At 37.6% G+C, this 17,142-nt stretch overlaps 1 protein-coding gene across 1 annotated transcript; it reads left to right on the top strand.

Moving 5' to 3' along the window:
• Positions 1 to 1,064: 1,064 nt before the first annotated feature.
• Positions 1,065 to 15,688, top strand: cabp2a (calcium binding protein 2a). Its single transcript, XM_061273835.1, has 7 exons — positions 1,065 to 1,225; positions 1,431 to 1,613; positions 7,235 to 7,488; positions 12,795 to 13,069; positions 13,502 to 13,611; positions 13,719 to 13,866; positions 14,404 to 15,688. The coding sequence occupies exons 1-7, from the start codon at positions 1,166 to 1,168 to the stop codon at positions 14,427 to 14,429; spliced, it is 1,056 nt and encodes a 351-aa protein (XP_061129819.1). The 5' UTR covers positions 1,065 to 1,165; the 3' UTR covers positions 14,430 to 15,688.
• Positions 15,689 to 17,142: the final 1,454 nt, after the last annotated feature.

Genomic DNA, 17,142 nt, shown 5'->3' with positions numbered 1-17,142 from the left:
GTAAATTCTGAGAAAATATGGCTTGATCTTGGCATTAACACAATAAAAATCAATGATTTAAACTGGTCAGATAGGATTTTACATTCAGTCTGTCAAACTGTATGCCTACAAAGACAGTGGAAGTCTAAACCGAAAGATGTGAGAAGAAGAGTCAGAGTGACAAGGTAGCAGGAGATTGGAAGAATTGCTTGAACGGGTTTAATGCACTAATACTGTGCTTGTAGTTGACAGATGCTATGTAGAGCATTAAATCTGTGTTCCATGTTTGTGATTTTCTTTTGGCCATCAGAAATCCTATACTCCCCTTTTTACTTGAATTCGACATATTTTAAGGCTTGTTGCTGTTACCAAACCAAATATATGGCATTGTGTGTGTATCACATTGTTAGAATTGTAAAATCAAATCAAGTTGAGCAGCTTGACCGGACAGATGCTTTGTCCATGTGTGTGTGTAATCATGGTCTGTTTCGATTACTATCGCTACATTGTCATACTCAAAACATGTCAAATCAAGTTCTTTATTCTGTTAAATATATGTTTTGGAATGCATTTGTGAAAAGCAATATCAATGATTCTTATGAAAGTATGGTTTTTAGCACTTTGTGTAGTTTTCTTTTTTTTTTTTTAAATAAGGTAACTGAATTTTTTTTTTAAACTATAAAGAACATTAGGGCGGACTGGTTTTAATCTTTTTCTGTATCACCAGTTCTGCATCACTGGTACAAACTTTGGGCGAGATGGACATGGCAGTACCCACTGGAGTTGGTTGCAAGAGAGAGAGAGAGAGAGACAGAGAGAGACAGAGAATGTCATTTCTGAAGGGTAAAGAAAAAGAATTCTGCTCCTCCCCTGACATTGTGCTCATTTTAAATCAATTGAGTGATTTTTTATTTTATGTACGCATATGCATACATATTGCCATGTAAGCAAATAATGCCAGTTCGTGTTTGTGTTAAAGAAGTTAAAGAAAAGATGCACGGCATACTACCAGGCAAATAGAAATATGATGCATAAAGCAGTAGGGAGGCAGGGGTGAGGGAAGGAGGAGCAACCACAGTATGAGATGTGCCTTAGATTATGAACCAGTGTCAGACGCTCCACAAACAGATAAAGAGGACAAAAGGAAAGAGCGCGCATCTCTGTGCATGCAGGTTTGGCAGAAAATATGACAGACGTGAAGAACGTGTCATCCTTGGATGTGCCAGAGGGAAAATTGTTGAAGAAGGTTAGTTGATGTACAGCTCTTATAATGTCTTATTGATCTTTTCTCAATCTGCATTCATCATTGGAGGCCTAAATTGCTTAAACCTGCTCACTGTTTGAGATCTACAACTGCTCGTGTATGTCATACATGCTTTCTGTTGTCCAAACAGGAAAACTTGCAGAACACCGCACTCACCTTTATGAATTGAATATTGCATTCTTGGCAGGGTTCCATCAAAAAGAAGATTGAATCTCTGAGGCGTTGGAGTTCAGCTAGTATCAAGAGGCCTCCAAAGCCAAAGGCCAAAACCTTGAGCCTGTCCTCCCCTGTGGGAGACCGTGATGACCTTTGGCTGCAAGAAGAAGACAAGGGAAAGCTGCGGCCCATTGTTGCCTCTGTGTTTGGACAGGTAGGATTCCAAACTGGGCAGTATTTTGTTAAGAATTGTTTCGTTCGACGTGAGTTCTGGGGAGGTACCAAGGAACCAAGGAGGAAAGAAACACACATTAAGGTTATTGTCAAAAAGGCTTTCACATACAGCATAATTGTGATTTGTATTACCGTAATTTTCGGACTACAAGTCGCACTGGAGTATAAGTCGCACCAGCCATAAAATGCCCAAAAAAGTAAAGTAGTAAATAAGTCGCTCCTGAGTATAAGCCACCCAAACTATGAAAAAAAATGCGACTTATAGTCCGAAAATTACGGTATTTCATCATACAGCTATTGACCATAAAGGTATGCGAAAATGTGATTTTCCATAAGGTAAAATCCCTGCCACGGTTTGTCTTTAGCCACAGGTGCTTCTACTCAAACGAGGATGTTGACCTCCAGGTTGAGTAGAAACGCCTGTGCCTAAACCCAAACTGTGTTTTTACATTCTGGACCTGGATTCTCCACCCCTGATAGTGTGAATGGGACAGTCATTATTGTTATCAATCATCACCAAACTTCAGATGGACATCTATACTGATGCCCACATAAATCTCAAAATATTAAAACAATATTTTGGAGTTTATGGACATAAGACCTTTCTTCATTAAGCAATACTAAACTATAGTGAGCTCCTACAAAGACACAAACAAAAAAACAAAGGTGGTGGGGGCTATAGGATAAGTGCCATTGATGAATGTCATTTAAAAAGAAAGGCAGAAGAGATAGATTGATTGGTTGATTGATTGATTAATTGATTGATTGATTGGTTGATTGATTGGTTGATTGGTTGATTGGTTGATTGGTTGATTGATTGATTGATTGATTGATTGATTGATTGATTGATTGATTGATTGATTGATTGATTGGACAGGGATTAAAGTTGAGCTGCCATGAGTGAGAAGACAAACAGCCAGATGCGCACAATTTCCACCACTTTTTTCTTACAATAAGACGGAAGAAACTTGAGGCATGGAGCACAGTTTGGACACACAATATGATGAGTGTATCTATTTGGCCATCAACCAATTAAATTCATTCCACTAATTTGTCAGGATCAACCAATCCTATAGCTGACTTTAGGTAATAGGTTAGGGACACTACGGACTGGTTGCCATTCAGTCACATACAGACGATCAGTCATTCACACAAACATTCCCAACTATTTATCATTTAGTGACAAATTAACTTACCTTTTATGCATGATTTTTGAATGAGGGGCTCAGCAAAAAAAAAAACTCAAATGAACACTGAAAGAACATGAAATCAGAAATTGACTGAGAGGCAGAGATCTTAACCAAATACATTGTTTTATTAAGATTTACTACGTTACATTTACATTTGTTCTTCCATGAGTTGTTTGTTTGTTTGTTTGTTTGATTGATTGTTTGTTTGTTTGTTTGTTTGTTTGTTTGTTTGTTTGTTTGTTTGTTTGTTTGTTTGTTTGTTTGTTTGTTTGTTTGTTTCAGCACTATATGCATTTTTTTACAGTACACCTATATATATATATATATATATATATCTCAGAATAAATGAGGATATTCAATAAGATGATGAGAACTTTATTCTAACATCATGTCCCTCTTTATCCATCTTATGAAAGTCGGCCAGCAGCTGCGCTGTCACCAAAGTGGCATTTAACACAACAGCAGTTGTCCTCGAACATGAGTACAGATCAAGAACACACAGTTCTATCCTGCAACATTTGTAATGGATATGTATTATCCAGTTTACGTAGAAACCAGATCATCCAGTGGATGGCAGTGAGTGTGGACCACACTTCCTGGTCATGCTGCAACTCAAAGCCAAATTTGGACAGGCGCAAAAGCTATCGTCGACCTTTCACGAGTGGGTGAGTGAAAATAAGAGGACGGATAAGTTTGACTAAGATCAGGGCAGAAAAAAATCTGAGTCTGTACCATGCAACTGTATAAATTGAAATGAGTTGAACTTGTTTTAATGCAGCCTGATCGTGCCAATTAAAATCTTCACAATGTCTCAGCAGATATTTGAGCGATTAGCTCACATCAAATGTCAGACGATCTACTTTCATGGAGGAAACTGTGAGGAATAAATGAGATGATTTACTTCTTATATTTTCAATCACAAAGCTGACTTGGTTTATATAGCATTTGCATATTACTCTTTTCTAATGCACTTTGCTGACATTGATACTTCATAGATAGACTGAAACTTTTATGGAAAGAATACAAGGAGAGTTTTAACTACTATGATTTGTTTATGACATCTCGGAGTAGTCTGTACGATTATTATCATACGTAGTGTTAGTAGACACATGACAGCATACCAACCCATAAAACTTTTTAAATTATGTTATCTGGCCCATATCAGGTTTTAGTGGTCATAATGCGGAAATGTTGGTATCTGTTCATCCTGTTGCTTACTGGCCCAGCATAAGATTGTCTGACCTAATCTCTGGGCTGTTAAAGAAATACCTACTAATTTTCAACCAAGTGTTGTTTGGCGTTTTGTCACTGACATTTCTTCAAACAATTATGTTTTTAATTGATATTAATCTTACATCCTAGAGGATACTCTTTTATTTTTAAATAATTTTCTGCATTTTGGAATATGTATATACTATATATATATAAAACATGGAGGGTAGTTTTTAATGTGAATCATCAAGTGAATGTCTGTGAAAATGTACAATGCATAGGAATCTCATCTAGGTTTGCTAATCTGATGACTGTCCAGCTGGATCAGTGAGCTGTTAAGGCACATACAGTTATATAACAGACATTGTGGATTTAAGTCATGTTGCTTGTCATCTTATCACTCTCCTTGCACATAATTTAAATTTACATCCTGCATCAAATTTCAAGGTCAAGGAGAGGTAGCACGGTTTGGGGAAATCATTGTAAATCAAATACGCTTGGGTGTTGGAGAAAATGAAAGGGCTTTAATCTTTCTGTATCTTGATGTCTTGTGCTCCATTTCTTCGTCCATGACCTCTACCATTGGCCATCCTGTATTGCATTTGAGTGCAGCTTTCACTTTCCAACAGTGGAATTAAAGGAGCTCTGCTGCACTCTGTTGGCGATTTGATAATTCAACACGTTGAAAGCTGTTCTGAAAACAATAATAGTCTTTGGCTCAGAAATTGCCAGTGGCTGTTGGAATGGTGTGTTGTCCTAAAAGCGGCACTTTCCCTATATGAAAGGCAGTGGACCAAGTGATTTGAAGAACAACACCAGAAGCTACAATTGAGCCAAGTGATGGCATAAGAAAAATGTCTCCCCTTAGAACATTTTCCAAGTCAATCTTAAGCAAAAAAAGATATACGTACTTACTGGTCATTGAGAGACAGCACGATATTGGAAAAACATATTGTTGTTGAATGTAGCGCTAGATATTATTGCAATATTTAACATGTACCCTAGGAAAATACATTTTTAATGAACGAATGAAAAAATCATGCTGAAAATCAAGCAAGCTGGAGGGCAATGCACATTAAACTTTGCGTCTGACTGGTCAAATTCAGATAAAGACATATAAATCTATAAGAAAATTATTGCATATCTTTGCGATATGCATATTATATGGGCGAATATCGCGATATTGGTATTTTTTCAATCACCACCTGATGATGTGTTGGCTCTGATGGTGGGAGAAGATGCCGGTCGACCCAGCAGACCAAACAAATTGTGAGGGTCTGCTGAGAATTTCTTTCAAAGTCCCCTGTTAAAAGAAGTTTCAACCAACCCCCTTCATCACAACTTCACTCAAGTCATGGCGTAGGCGTGGGACATTGAGTGCGAGTATACCATGTTCCATGCCTCCATTATCGAGGTAGGCAAACAGGGTTATGGCCGTAAAATGGTTGGTATCTGTCATTACAGACAAGTATCATTTTAGTATCTTATTGAGATATTTTATGCAGTCATAGTATCCAAGTCAGAATTTTGGTACTGTGACAACACTTGTTAATTCTCAGAGCAATGACAATGCAGTGGTTCACTCACTTGACTTTTGCGTAGCCAGTGCGGGTTTAGTTCTCACTCTTTTATGTACCCTGTGACAAATTGAAGGTGTAGTCTGCTTGTTGTCCAAATCTATTCCGGATAGGTTCCAGTTTCTTGAACAGGATATTGGTGTGGTATAGAAAATGGATGGATGGACATTTTACTGTACATCTATGCTTTATTATAGATAGATAGATAGATAGATAGATAGATAGATAGATAGATAGATAGATAGATAGATAGATAGATAGATAGATAGATAGATAGATAGATAGATAGATAGATAGATAGATAGATAGATAGATAGATAGATAGATAGATAGATAGATAGATAGATAGATAGATAGATAGATAGATAGATAGATAGATAGATAGATAGATAGATAGATAGATAGATAGATAGATAGATAGATAGATAGATAGATAGATAGATAGATAGATAGATAGATAGATAGATAGATAGATAGATAGATAGATAGATAGATAGATAGATAGATAGATAGATAGATAGATAGATAGATAGATAGATAGATAGATAGATAGATAGACAGACAGATAGATAGACATGCACACGCGGAGTTGTGCATGATGTGCGAGGGGCAGAGAGAGGAAAGTAGGTGGGGAGGATTAGATTAAGTTGGTCCAAATTCAAGAGATCAGTCCCAGTAGGCTGGGGTGACAGATAGATAAAATGTGTGTGTGAAGAGAGAGAGAGAGAGAGAGAGAGAGAGAGAGAGAGAGAGAGAGAGAGATAGAGGAGAAGAGAGAGAGAAGAGAGAGAGAGGAGAGAGAGAGAGAGAGAGAGAGAGAGAGAGAGAAGTGAGAGAGAGAGAAGAGAGAGAGATGAGAGAGAGAGAGAGAGGAGAGAGAGAGAGAATGAGAGTGATGAGAGAGAGAGAGAGAGAGAAAATGTCCAAGTCATGTAATCAGGGATTGTGGATTGTTTCATTCTGTATGCATGACCAGGCTCTCCAATACTGACCTATTACTCTTCAGTAACTGTTTATAATATTCATGTGAAATTTCTTTTTACCAGCCTCTAATAACCTTTGGGAGCTAAGGATCGGACACGGCATTATGCGGATACATTGTCTCTATCAGGACCCCTAAAAACTTGGATTGTAGCTTGTTCACACAGGAGGAAAGTTTGCTTAGAGCTGTTTGGAGGCAAAATTCAATGATATGCGCAGGATGGAGCACACTGTTGGATTTCCGGTTCAAATTTGACTGTTGAGTACGAGCACAGCAGTATTGAGTTGACAAAAAAGAGGAAAGGAGAGGGTGATGATGGGAAATATTAACAAGACATCTAGAAAAAACAGTACAAAGAGTAAGGTAAGGTTTCATGTGACTGGTTTTGCTGCACAATATGCTCTAGTATAAACTTAACCTTCATAGATTTATCCAGCATTCTCACTTTTGTTAACATATTCAAACAAAAATGTGCAAATAGACATATACTATAAACTACAATATACGACAAATTAAATTGCCATGTTGAGTCAAACTAATTTTAATATTTTTAATGCATTTACCTCCATTAAAGTGAGTATAGTAGAAATTACACTGCTGATACAATGGTGCTATTTTAATGGAATCCCTCTATTCTAAGGGGTCCTCTCCTGTAGAGCGAAGCGGGTCCCCGCTGGCAACAGCCGTGCTCGGGGGCCTGAGAGATGCAGGTGAGATGGGCACAGAAGAAGACGAGGAAAGAGGGAGTGAGCCGGAATTCGATGAGCCGCTCTGCGCTCTGGTTAAGAACTGCAACATGTTGCACAACATAGTGGGGCCTGCGTGTGTTTTCCTCAAACAGGGCTTCGCACAGAGCCAGCTCGTATGTATGACTACCGCACACACTCTCAAAAGAGACTGAAACATCCCCCACTATTTTTGTCCCCGATTTATGTCATGCAATCATAATGTGTAGAGCTCAATCACAGGCTCGCAGCACTAATTGACAAAAAGCATTAAGAAGGAAGCGAAGTCACAGATTATGGCCGCTTGACTGAGTTATAGTCCACAGGGACATGCAATAACCATGAATGTAGAGGAGACTTTTTACACCTTGGTTTAAATTCAATATCATGGCAATATCTTACCATCTTTAGGATTTCCCATAATGTTACTCATTGTTTATGTGCCAGGTTCAAAGTTTCTTTGTAAGAAAGGTTTCAAACAGTAGGACAATACTAATTGCTCAGCAGAAAAGAAGAGCGCCTCAGTATGCATTTATTTACTGTATCAACGGTTTAACCTCAATTCATCCAATTTTTTAAAAATATAAATAACCTTAGCAAGCTATGTATAACCTTGATAACAAATTGAATCAGATGTGTTGTAGCAGTCAAACCTCTAAAACAGGCAAGTCAAATTTCGTCTAACTTATTCTAGCTATTAAGTTAGGTCAGGAAACTTGCCATTGGTAACCTGTAATCATACCTGCTGAAGGGTGGTATGAGAATGCAAAATGAAACTTAGTACAGATTATTAGTACTTAGTACTATTTACAATCTGTAAATAGAATGTCCATACACTGCGTTCCACTGGGAAACTGGAAGAGATGGAAAGATCCAAATTTGATATGATTGGCCTGGCAGAAGTCAGACGGCTCCAGTAATGGAGAACATCTGATGAGGGACATCAAATCTGGCACATTGTTTAGAAAGTCTAACATCAGAGTGGGTTAGTGTTTATGGTATACAATGACATGATATGTGATGGAATGCTGCCCTTTTAATAACAAGATGATATGTATCCAAATTGTTGCCAAACCCTTAAATTTGATCATATCATATCTATGTCAGAACATGAGGGAATAAATTATATTTATGGTCAGTTAGAACAGCTTATTGTCAAACAAAGACATTTTAACTGTTCAGGTAGACTGGAATGCCAAACGAGCTACTTTTATGCTCATCAAGACTGGAAAGGGTCACCCTGGAAATATGGAGTAACAACTAATGAAAGAAGATTTGAATTTGTCAAGGTTTAATAGCCTTAGTCTTGCCAACACTTGGCACCCATATCAAATTTCCAGGAAGACCTTATTCCATGATGACAAACGCAAAGCCCAGAGGCCCGATACAGCGCGTCACATCATTTTATGTGGCCCGTGAAGACAAATTGTGGATCGACTTCAAGTGTCAATACTAAAATTGCAAATTGTCTTCACTTTTAAAAACTACACATATTGCTAGTAATTTCTATTACCATTCATCGTTTTAAAATACTTTAATAGTTTTTACTAGTCTCCGATTCCAAGCTAGTTATTAATCCGTTTGTTGTCATAATGGTCCTCCGAAGGAAACTATGAGTACAATGCGGCCCGTGACAAAAATGAGTTTGACACCCCTGCCTTATATCAGTCACCCCTGCCTTATACCATAACCAGATAAACAACTAAACCACAGGACACACAACTTTTCAGGAGCCAACATTGGCAACAAATACATCCTGGTTATGATGGTCATCAAACTCCCTCTTAAACAAAAAGGTTGAAATAAAATCTTATATAATCTCACATCATTATATATTACGTAGATTTATAAAATCTAACCCTTTCCTCCTATATCCTACAAACATGCATTGTAGGCTGATTGACCTCTCCAAATTGTCCGTTGGTGTGATTGTGAGTGTGCATGATTGTTTGTCTATTTGTGCCCTGTGATTGGCTGGCGACCGGTTAAGGGTATACCACCCCTACCGCTTAAAGACTGCTGGAATGGGCTCCGGCACGTCGATGACCCTTGAGCGGTTAAGAAGACAAATGATTGAATATATTTACAGAGATGGAGATTTTATATTAAAAGTCATCTTGTGCTTTGTTTGAGCTTTTCCATCTACCAGCAGTATTTTATTATGGCACAACATAAAATATACTGTCTGAGTGAGAATAGTTTGAATTTAACTGCAAGTAAACAACCTGCAAGCAGAGTGCATTTTGGATTTTTTCCTTTTGTGTTCTCTCTGATTGGCAGTACAAGGCTAGTGGAAAGGAAACCAGAATGGACAATGAGGTTGCACTCATTGGCTTGTTTATTGAATCGAATCAAAATAAGCCAGGGGACGGTGTCTGGACAAAAAGATTTTAAGAGAGGCAGGCAGTAAAAATATGCAGATCTTTACTACTTTGTATATTGCGATTTAAAACAACAGTCCAGGTATATTTCTATTGAGAATACTATTATGGCACGGTAAAAAAGTCAACCGAAATTTCAAGTTCCACAAAACATTGTTATTAGTAGTAGTAGTACTATTCTTATTATTAATAAATAGGACAAGCAATTTAAAAAAGCACATTATTTTTTTAAACCTAAAAGTACTTGGTATCAGTATTGGTATCGGCAATACAGGCACTGGGTATCGATTGAAACCAAAATCTCAGCAATTGCAGTGATCTGGTTTGCTATCCTGTACTTATATATTTAAACAATAAATTTACTGAAGTAGTAGAAGTTGTTTCGCTGTCTCGCTCGGAAAGGCAGGACAATTCTTTCACTCTGTCCTCGGCGCTTCAAGCATTACGATATCTTCTGATTTTATTTACTCAGAGTATTATGTAACAAAAGTGTTTAGGGGGAATTACAATACACATTTTATTGAGAAAATGTATTGCATAAAAGGGAAAGTTGCCCACTATGTATGTATGTATGGTGCCAAAGTAGCCTTATTGCAGTTAAGAATAAGCCTGATTTGAAGAGCAACAGCAAAATTGAGTGTCAAAGAACGAAACTAATAAAAATAAATAAATACAACCCCAAAACCTTTGGTTAACATTCATATTCGTATTAGAATTCAATCAAGAATTATACATGGTGATGTGTGTCCATCGTGCAGGTGAATTGATGTCCATTTAATGAAACGGCAGCTGACAAAATAGGTTTGGGGTAGAAAAATGAAAAACCGATAAGCTGTCGTGATTTCTAATACAATTTAGGGCTGTAATCTCCTTGTGTTGGCCTTCAGCAACCTCTAATCCAACCATGTATTATTCCTTCTGATGATGCCCTAGGCTTGCAAAACATAACGTGAACAGATGTATCCTTGTGTCACCTCACCACTGTGGTACATTTTCTTATGCATTTAGAATCTTTGAAATTGTTTGCATGTTGTCAATTTAGGTAAGGCAGGTTTGATCATTAGTTTCCCTATAAAAATCGCAGTAAGTGGCCCATTAAGGATCATTTCTTTTAACCAAATGCATCATATTTTAGCTTTTGAAAAGACTCTTTCTTTGGAGTCCCAAGAACCTCTTGATGCAGGAGTCATGCAAAAAGCTCTATTTTAGCCATACCCCTGACAAGGAGAAACATTTGTAGTGGGCTCAGAAATACATGAAAACAATTAAATTCATTCAACAATGAATTCCATGCCGCTTTGGTTGCCCCTGATGGGTGGCGTTACTGACGGTTGCTGGACACCAACCCAAGGCTGTGACACCCAACAAGGTGACGAAGTGATATTTTGTAGGCTTACTTACTGAGTATTGCCATACCGCCAAACAAACTTACAAGTTAAATTATTGATATCAATGAGGGGCTGCATTATTAATATAAAGATATTTCAGGGGCTCAAGTTTAGAATTTGTATGTATGTATGTATGTATGTATGTATGTATGTATGTATGTATGTATGTATGTATGTATGTATGTATGTATGTATGTATGTATGTATGTATGTATGTATGTATGTATGTATGCACGAATGCACGTATGCGCGTATGCACGTATGCACGTATGCACGTATGCACGTATGCACGTATGCACGTATGCACGGATGCACGTATGTACGTATGTACGTATGTACGTATGTATGTATGTATGTATGTATGTATGTATGTATGTATGTATGTATGTATGTATGTATGTATGTATGTATGTACTATGTGTATAGGATATACGTATATATTTAAGGACCCCAAAACAATGACAAGAATTAAATTTGAAGGATTTTTCCCCCCAGATGAATGTTATATAATTGTATTTGAGTAATTTACCCAAAAAAATACTGTTGTGTGCGCGCCAGAAAATAGCCTTGTTTTGGGGGGTCAACAAATCACTAGACATTTCTCTTTAGGCCTTTGTACCAGTGGTGGGACAGTGAGTTTGTTGGCAGTGTTGTTCATGTATAATAGTTTAATCTGCTTTCCCGCTTTTGGCTTCCCTCTTGTTTTCGTGGGAAGGTATAGTTGCTCTCATAAAATTATTGCATTTCTTTGCCTACCCTGTCATTCCTTTTGATCTAATCTATTGATTGAGAACAGGAGAGCTTTTCTGACTTTGCCCTCACCTTGACACATCCCATTGCTATTATGAACTATGTGCGTCTCAGTAAGTGCTGGAATGATATGTGACTTCCATGTGAAGATGCTTGATTGGGAGAGTATTGCAGTAATTTCCTAATAAACAATATATTAGAAAATAAAAATGTGTAAAAGATGGGGGAGGAGAGCAATTTCTCTGTGATTGTTTTCAAATTTTAAACACTAACCCTACGTACTGTCTTAACATACCTTCCATGTCAACACAACAGTCATGAATGTATGGTTTTAAGCATTTGGCAGCGATTTTCATCCTCTATAAATATTTAAGAGAGAGAGAGAGAGAGAGAGAGAGAGAGAGAGAGAGAGAGAGAGAGAGAGAGAGGGAGAGAGAGAGAGAGAGAGAGAAAGAGAGAGAGAGAGAGAGAGAGAGAGAGAGAGAGAGAGAGAGAGAGAGAGAGAGAGAGAGAAAGTTATAATGCCACAAAAAGGTATTTGCCCTTTCCCCATTTATTCATTCATTCATTCATTCGTTCATTCATTCACTTATTCAGTCATTCAATTTTTCCCCACTTTAGAATTTGAATTCAGCAAACAAATGTAAAAGATGGAAATAAGTAAGGATATAATGCAACTTTTAAATTGTGATTTGATTTATTCACTTCGGTTTGCATCGCAGCAACGATTGAAAACATATCAGCAAGTCAATTTGTGGAAAGTTTAAAAAATAATAATAATTGAGGTTTTGGAGTGGCCTGTTTAAAGTTCAATCTTGAATCTCATCAAAATGCTGTGGGTAAACACAGAGTAGAGTCGGATTCCCCCCAGCCCCTTAATATTAAAACTCTTGATTTAAAACCTGCATATTGTGTTTATTTAAATTTAAATTATTTGATGACGGGGAACAGTGAAGTGTGACACACATACACACGTGCACGTACACACACTCACACAAAACCCAAGCCATCAACAAGAGGGTAAACACTTTTTCACACTACTGTAAACTAAAAATAGTAATTATTATTTTTATGATCAAATCACTTATTCCTACAGAGTTGCGTGAGGCATTCAGAGAATTTGACAAGGACAAGGATGGCTTTATCAGCTGTAAGGACCTTGGCGAGTGCATGAGGACTATGGGATACATGCCAACAGAAATGGAACTGATAGAGCTCAGCCAGCAGATCTGTAAGTCCAAAAAACTGCTCATTAAAACATAAAAAACTAATTTTTAAAAAATCATCCAAAAGTCTTCCTAACAACAATTACATAGGGGATAAAACATCATGCTAGTGATTTCATATTTAAGTGAATGATGCCCCCCCAAATGATTTTATAAATCAACTGAAACATGGTAAAATATTATTTGCAAGTGATAACAAAATAATAGTAAAAAGAATTGCATATTTCATTTGAAATATTATTTGAGCAGGCCTTTGTTGACACTGCTTGTTTAACAAACCATACACAAAAGAATGCTTATATACCCTTGGGGTGTTTCAAACAAATTAATATATTAAAAAAAAAAAAAGAATCTTGTTAAAGTGTGACTTTGTGGTAAAAAAAAAAAAATATCTGTTTTGTAATTTTTTTTAACCTTTTGTGGTTATTGGCCTCCAGGTAGCGGAAAAGTAGACTTTGAAGACTTTGTGGAGTTGATGGGTCCAAAAATGCTGGCTGAGACTGCAGACATGATTGGAGTCAAAGAGCTGAGAGATGCCTTTAAAGAAGTAAGCATTACAGATGCTGCTTCGACAAGTTGTCTAGTATTATGATATAAAAGCATTAATTGTGGGATCCTTTACATTTGGCCTTGTTGTTCTTGCCCTTTTCCCAGTTTGACTCTGATGGAGATGGTCAGATCAGCCTTGGGGAGCTGAGAGAAGCCATGAAGAAGTTGATGGGAGAACAACTAAACCACCGCGAGATCGATGAGATCCTGCGTGATGTTGATCTCAACGGGGACGGACAGGTGGACTTTGAGGGTGAGTATGTGTATGTATGTACCTCCACTATAGATATAGCTGCTTAGAATATATATATTGTGCCATCTCTTTCTGAAATTAATTAGTTTTGACATACACATTTTTTTGTTTTTATATTTACTAAACAATCAGGCACTGTGCAAAAATGATAGTATTAGCAGTGACATATTTATAATCCACTGCTTGCATCACATATTTATTTTTTTATCATTATTATTGTTTATAAAATAATGAAACAAAGCATATGAAGTAATACATGTCAGTATCAATCAATACTGGGTGTTTTGCTATTATCTTTGAACAGACAACATTTTATCAATATATATTTTTTTTATATATTTTAAAAATAATATTTTATCAATATATTTTATTTAATATATTTTATTTAATATTTTATTAGAATGTGCATGTGTAGCCAATGTCATGGCCAGTGAATGTACAGTACACATGTCCTACTCTTTAAATATGCAACTGGATTAAAATTCAGTTTGAGATCAAATAAAAGATGGCCTTGATAAGAATATTTTCTTTCCTCAGAGTTTGTCCGAATGATGTCTCGCTGATCGAAGCGTCTATGCTGCAGTGAATGGGGACTACACGCTGTTAATGTTGTAATTCTTCTTGCTATACATTGTTTGTATCCACCCTTTTATTCTGTAACAGGTGTGGGAGAACCCTCTGCATGTGTTAAAGCTCTGCAACAATGTAATGTGACTGTTGAGAATTTGAGTCATGTAATGGAATGATGTGAAATAGAAGGGCAGCTGAGCAAGGTAATGCTCATGGTCAAATATTCTGAATAGAATAAAAGTGATGGATAAGAAAATTAAAAAAAACGACTTTTCATAAAACAAACCTGCTGCTCGCAAACAAATTTTTCACCATGACTAACCTCAATTCAGACTTCAAGACTTTGGACTTCAATACTGACCATGTTAATGTGACTGGTGTAGCAACATTAACGACATTGCACGTATTTTGTTTTATAGCAGCCACAAATACTCAGGGGCTCAACAACTAAAGTAATCCGGTGTCTTTTTTCATCGCCACAATTTAGATTATGCAGGGGTGTCAAACTCATTTTTTTACGCGGGCCGCATTGTAGTCATAGCTTCTTTCGGAGGGCTGTCAACCCAAATAAATGTATGAGCACCTCATATTATATACAGTAGAATCGACAAAACAAACCGGCAAATAACTCGTTTTCAAATCAGATGAGTAAAAACTGGTCAAATATTTAAAAAAAAAAAAAAAAAAAAGGTCCTCGCAGGCCACATAAAATGATGTGGTGGGCCGTATCTGGCCCCCGGGCCTTGAGTTTGACACACGTGACAAAGTGAATGTGATAACTAATGTTTAAGATGGAAAATACGGTATAGACGCCCTAATTTGCTTCCCTTTGTTGGTAGAAAATGTTAGAAAATAATAATGTAGAAAGTCATCAACTACCATGGTTCTGAGATTAAATGTATCAACAGTATTTGAAGAAAAATTGGTAAGAAGTAAAAAAAAAAACTACAGATGAGATTGTTACTATTCACGCTCATAATCATTTCCATTAAAAACTTCATTCAAATAAACAGCTTTTTATTAAGTTATGAACTAAAGAATTGTTGAAAATGTTTGAAAACATTTTAAATAAAAAATGACTGTTATGACTACTTCTTCTAAAATCCTGCTTTTTCACATAATCTATTGGGTTATAGTAGCACTGTTGGATGGTACTGTTTTAAGAAATATATAACTGTTTCAAGAACAAATGCTATATTTTTACAGTGTTAGATGCCATTACAAATTAAATAAAGCACTTTTGTCCAACTAATTCATATTGGATGTTTTATGTGGTTCCACCCCTTTGTTGGGTTTTTTTTTTAGTGCATGCGTGAATTGACCTTTGTCCATATCCTTGAACATTATTAGTAGCAGGACGTCTTTTCTCTACTGTGGTCTAGAAACTCATGATGCGTCACATCGTTAATTTTCTTGTCATGGCTGTCAACACTCGCTATCGCCCTCAATGTGGAACTCAAATCATAACCTTGAAAATGTTCAGTTGGTGTCAATGTTGATGAGTGTATTGCAGTGCACATGTTAGTTTGTCAGAGCTGATCTATCAGAGTTGATAATCACCGGCTGCGGCCTAAAGCAAGATGTCGCCATTAGTGGCGGTGTAGAGAGGGTGAAGCAGCTGAATGACTTTTTTAACAGGTTCAACAACACCCGCTCGCCTTCGTCCTCTCTCCCGCCAGCCCCTTCCGCTCCCCGATCTGCCCATGCTCTGTCACTCAGCTGCAGACCGGTGGACGATACCCTTCCACCCAGGGTGTCAGTGGTTCAAGTGAGCAGACACCAGAGGAAACTCCACCCCAGCAAGGCAGTTGGTCCAGATGGGGTATCTCCTCGTCTGCGGAAGGCCTGCGCTCTGGAGCTGGGTGACTCACTACAAGGCATCTTCAACTTGAGTCTAAAAAAGGGTGTGGTGCCTCAGCTGTGGAAGACATCGTGTATCATCCCTGTCCCAAAGAAACCACGACCTCCGGAGCTGAATGACTTCAGGCAAACTGCGCTAACTTCGCATTTGATGAAGACTTTGGAACGATCACTGATTCAACACATCAGACCTCAGGACATGCTCTCGACCTTCAACAGTTTCTGTATCAAAAGAAGGTAGGAGTGAAGGATGCTAGTTTTTTTTACAGTGGCGTGGTGGGGGGGAAGCATCAAGAAGAGGGATGCCTCCCGCCTGAACAAACTGGTGAGCAAGGCAGGTTCTGTTGTGGGCGCAGAGCTTCCTGATCTGACGTCTGAGGCAGAACAACGGGTGTTGGCCAGGCTGCTGTCCATCAAGAACAACCCCGTCTGCCCACTGTACAGCACCGTCACCAAGCGAAGGAGTAGCTTCACTGACAGGCTGCTGGCACTGTCTTGCTCTCCGCAAAGGCTGAGGGGATCATTTCTCCCCCATCTGTGAGACTTTTTAACACAACACCGTGGACATTGGTACGATCACACAAATTATCTTGAGTTTATGTTTGATATGATATTTACTTACTTACTTATTTACTTACTTGTTACTGTTGCATGACACTTTCATAAGAATCTCTCTCTATTTTGCAAAAACATTAGATCATTTAAGCTATAAAAGAGGAAGAGAAAGTAGAAAGCGGACAACACCAAAAAATCTACATCTGTTCACGTTTGTCATTCAATTTGGTATGTATACCATGAGGGGGCAATACTGGCAAGCACATCGCGGCCTGAGCAAAATTGCTGCAT

Source organism: Syngnathus typhle, linkage group LG3, assembly GCF_033458585.1.
Source record: "Syngnathus typhle isolate RoL2023-S1 ecotype Sweden linkage group LG3, RoL_Styp_1.0, whole genome shotgun sequence".
Lineage (NCBI taxonomy): Eukaryota > Metazoa > Chordata > Actinopteri > Syngnathiformes > Syngnathidae > Syngnathus > Syngnathus typhle.
Note: the sequence above shows the minus strand (reverse complement) of the source record. Positions and strands in the feature narration are given on the sequence as shown.